This window comes from Malurus melanocephalus, unplaced genomic scaffold (genome assembly GCF_030028575.1).
Source record: "Malurus melanocephalus ecotype Western Australia unplaced genomic scaffold, MMel_1.1 scaffold_381, whole genome shotgun sequence".
NCBI classification, from domain to species: domain Eukaryota; kingdom Metazoa; phylum Chordata; class Aves; order Passeriformes; family Maluridae; genus Malurus; species Malurus melanocephalus.
Window position 1 is genome coordinate 46,309 of NW_026623613.1, and position 3,101 is coordinate 49,409.

The 3,101-nt window shown below is 53.7% G+C and overlaps 1 protein-coding gene across 1 annotated transcript in view; it reads right to left on the reverse strand.

The window, feature by feature from the left end:
* Positions 1–2,020, reverse strand: part of MGAT5B (alpha-1,6-mannosylglycoprotein 6-beta-N-acetylglucosaminyltransferase B) — a 42,629-nt gene extending 40,609 nt beyond the window's left edge. The window contains exon 1 of the mRNA XM_057378964.1: positions 1,880–2,020. Coding sequence (XP_057234947.1) covers positions 1,880–1,986 — 107 coding nt within the window. The 5' untranslated portion in view covers positions 1,987–2,020. The remainder of the gene's footprint in view (positions 1–1,879) is intronic.
* Between the last annotated feature and the right edge of the window lie 1,081 nt (positions 2,021–3,101).

Genomic DNA, 3,101 nt, shown 5'->3' on the forward strand with positions numbered 1-3,101 from the left:
GGGCCTGGGAAATGCTTCTCAAGTGTTTGTAAATGCTGTGAGAGCTTCGTTAGGGACTGTCACAGCAAAATCCCACCCACAAGGAACACCCCCAAGGTGGCTGCTTCACCTGGAGATGTTCTGCCCCAGTACCAGAACCAGGTCTTCAGTGGCTGGGAGAGAATGAGAAGAGATGGGTTTGGACACAGGATCAARTGAAGGGACTTGAATTCCCTTTAGGGGTGATTTATAAGGAGCAAAAGGTGATAAACTAGGTGCCTCTGATTTTCTGCTCCTGAAAATTAAGCCATCTGTAATCTCAACCRCTCAGGCCCATCTGAGCACATCCACAAAACCTGAGGCTGTTTTGATGTGGGTCCATCAGCTCCCATCCTCTCTGGTCTCTCCAGGACCAAAGTCATCACTCACACAGCAGATCTGAAACGCCAAATACCCATCTGCAGCAATTGCTGCCAGCCCACAGAAATGCTTTTAAGTTTATCTCTTGGCTGCTGGTGTAGAGAAACAACCATCACCTGAAATTACTGGCTCTTTCAACACGGGATTGGCCAAGAAAATCACTAAATGTGAGCAAGCACCTTCCAGTGGCTGGCTGCAATCGTTCTGTCCTCTCCTCTCTGGGATTTTTGGTGATCTCATTCACTTGGGTGCCAGCCAAACTGACAAAATTCCCAGCACCTGCCATTGCTGAAGCAAATTGTATTTTCTCAGCACTGGAAATGCTGCTGCATAAAAGGCAGGACCACGCATTCCACGGCTGCCTGTGCAGCTCCAGCTCAGGTGTGCAGGTACTGTGGCAGAGCTCAGCCTTTAATTACAGGCTCACTTACTCTGTTTGCCATTACAGGCACAAAAGAGGCTCACGAGGAAAGCGAGGGAGAGGAAATGCTGACGGGAACAGGGAGAAGCACAGCGATGGCAGGAGGTGGAGTGGGAGTGTTGGGTGGGAGGCACTGGGAGGCATCAAAGCTGTCAGCACAGAGCAGGGCAGGGTGACATGTCACCTGCCATCCACCTCTCCTGTGTCACCCGTGGCTCCACCTGAACAAAATCCACGCTGACATCTTTTCCACATTGCCRAGTTGGTCCCAATTGCTGCCCCTTTGGTTTTTCATCTCTCTTCCCACCGGTTCYATTTGTGCAGCTCTTGGCACGACACCCAAATTGGTACCAATGGATGTTTAAAGGCTCCCAGAGCACAGGGAGTGTCTCTTTAACTAATCAGCCATCAGGACAGGAAGGTCTGAATGCATCTCTCACGCTGCCAGCTGAGATGTGCAGCCCCTGCATCGTTCCAAGCCCTTCTGTGTATTTTAAGGCTCGCTCAAAACCAAGGCTGAGCCCATCAGCCCTGGATTCCAAACAGCCATCAGCTCCAGAGCAATCCAAGGAGCTGTGGGCACAAAGCAAGTGTGTCCCATGTTCAGGGAGCACATCTCACACACTGGGTGCTGCTCCAGCCCTCCACCTGCAGCTGCCCCACAGCACAACGGTGCAGACACTSCCACACTGGCACACTCACAGCTGGGACAGGGGCTTCAGGAAATCATGGAATATCCTGAGTTGGARGGGATCCATAAGGATCATTGAGTCCAAATCCTGGCCCTGCACAGGACAGMCCMAAAAATSCCACWGTGTGCCTGAGAGYRTAGTGCAAATGCTTCTTGARCTCTGGCAAGCTTGGGGCTGTGACAGCTAATCCTAAAAATCACAATCAGCTCAGAAATCCCAAAAGGTTCCAAAACTAGCAAACCAGACTGCACAAGATGTGCCCAAGCCCCGCTGGCCTCCACCACCCCACAGAGCAGCTCAGCCCTTTGGGGTGCTCTGCTCCTGCAAAGCCCCCGCACCCAGCGCTGCCCCATGGGCTCTGACTGACCTGTCCAGAGGGAATCGTGCTTCATCCCCTTTGTGGAGGTCAGTGCTGTTCTCCAGCCTGGCCAGGATGTCCATCCTCTTCATCAGCATCTCCAGCATGTCGCTCATCCTCCGCAGCACCCCTCGGGACTCCAGYGCKCCCATCACTGCAGCACAGAGAGAGMRGGTGAGACACGGCCATGGCAGCTCTGACAGATCCCACCCGTGAAATCCCCCTGCCCAGAGCTCCAGAGCTGCCCATGGGCCTGGGCTCCACAGCTYCTGCTGTCCCCAGKGTCCYCTCCTCAGCTCTGACCCACAGCCCCATCCTCCTGCCCAAATCCAGCTGGACTCCTCCAGCTCAGGAGAGCCCGTGGTTATCTCAGCCCTGATCCAGCCCCATCCTCTGCCTCTTCAGGCACAAATTCCTGACTTATCCACCTGATCCAGCCTGTCCTGAGGGCTTATGGAAAGCTGATTCTATTCCCCAACCAAGCAGCCTTTCATTTGGCACTTCTATTTTTCACTCTCCAGGACCCACCCAGCTCAGCATCCTGCCTTTGACAGCAGCCTGCAGGGGATCCTTAAGGAAAAACAYGGGAAACTGAGCAAAGAGGTGCTCATCCCTCAACACATCCCCCCAGCAGCACCGGATTTTCCTGTTACAGAGAAGAATTTATTTTCTGCCCAAATCTGCACTAGGCAGGGTGACCCAGCAGTGGAAATGGCTCTGTCTCAAGTGCTGCATCCCAGTAAAACCCTGCAGCAGGGAAGGCCCCCAATTCCCAGCCCCATTTAACACGGCTTCCTGTGGGTTTGCACAGCACTGACCCGCTGCCACACGGAAAGCACAGGGGGATCCAGGAGCTCCTGGCTCCCAGCTTGATTTGCCATCTAGTGACAGGCAGCCTGAGCCCGCAGCCAGGGAACAGAAAATAAAGCTCCTGTTTCATCTCAGCTCGGCTCATTTCACGTTGGTAATAACTTAATCAGTGCATAATCCCCTGAACCTCTCCCGTTTAGCTTATCTCTGCCGTTCCACTCACATGTGCTTTTCCAAGAGGCAGCACGGATTTAATTTAGGGAGCAGCAGGAGCCAGAGGGGCCGCGCTGAGAAGGCGAGCGGCTGCCGGACRCCCTGGGTGGCTATCAGGTCACCATCAGGTGGCTAATGGGTGGCTATCAGGTGGCTATCAGGATTTAGGGACACCTCACACACCTYCAAACTGATGCACAACCAGGCT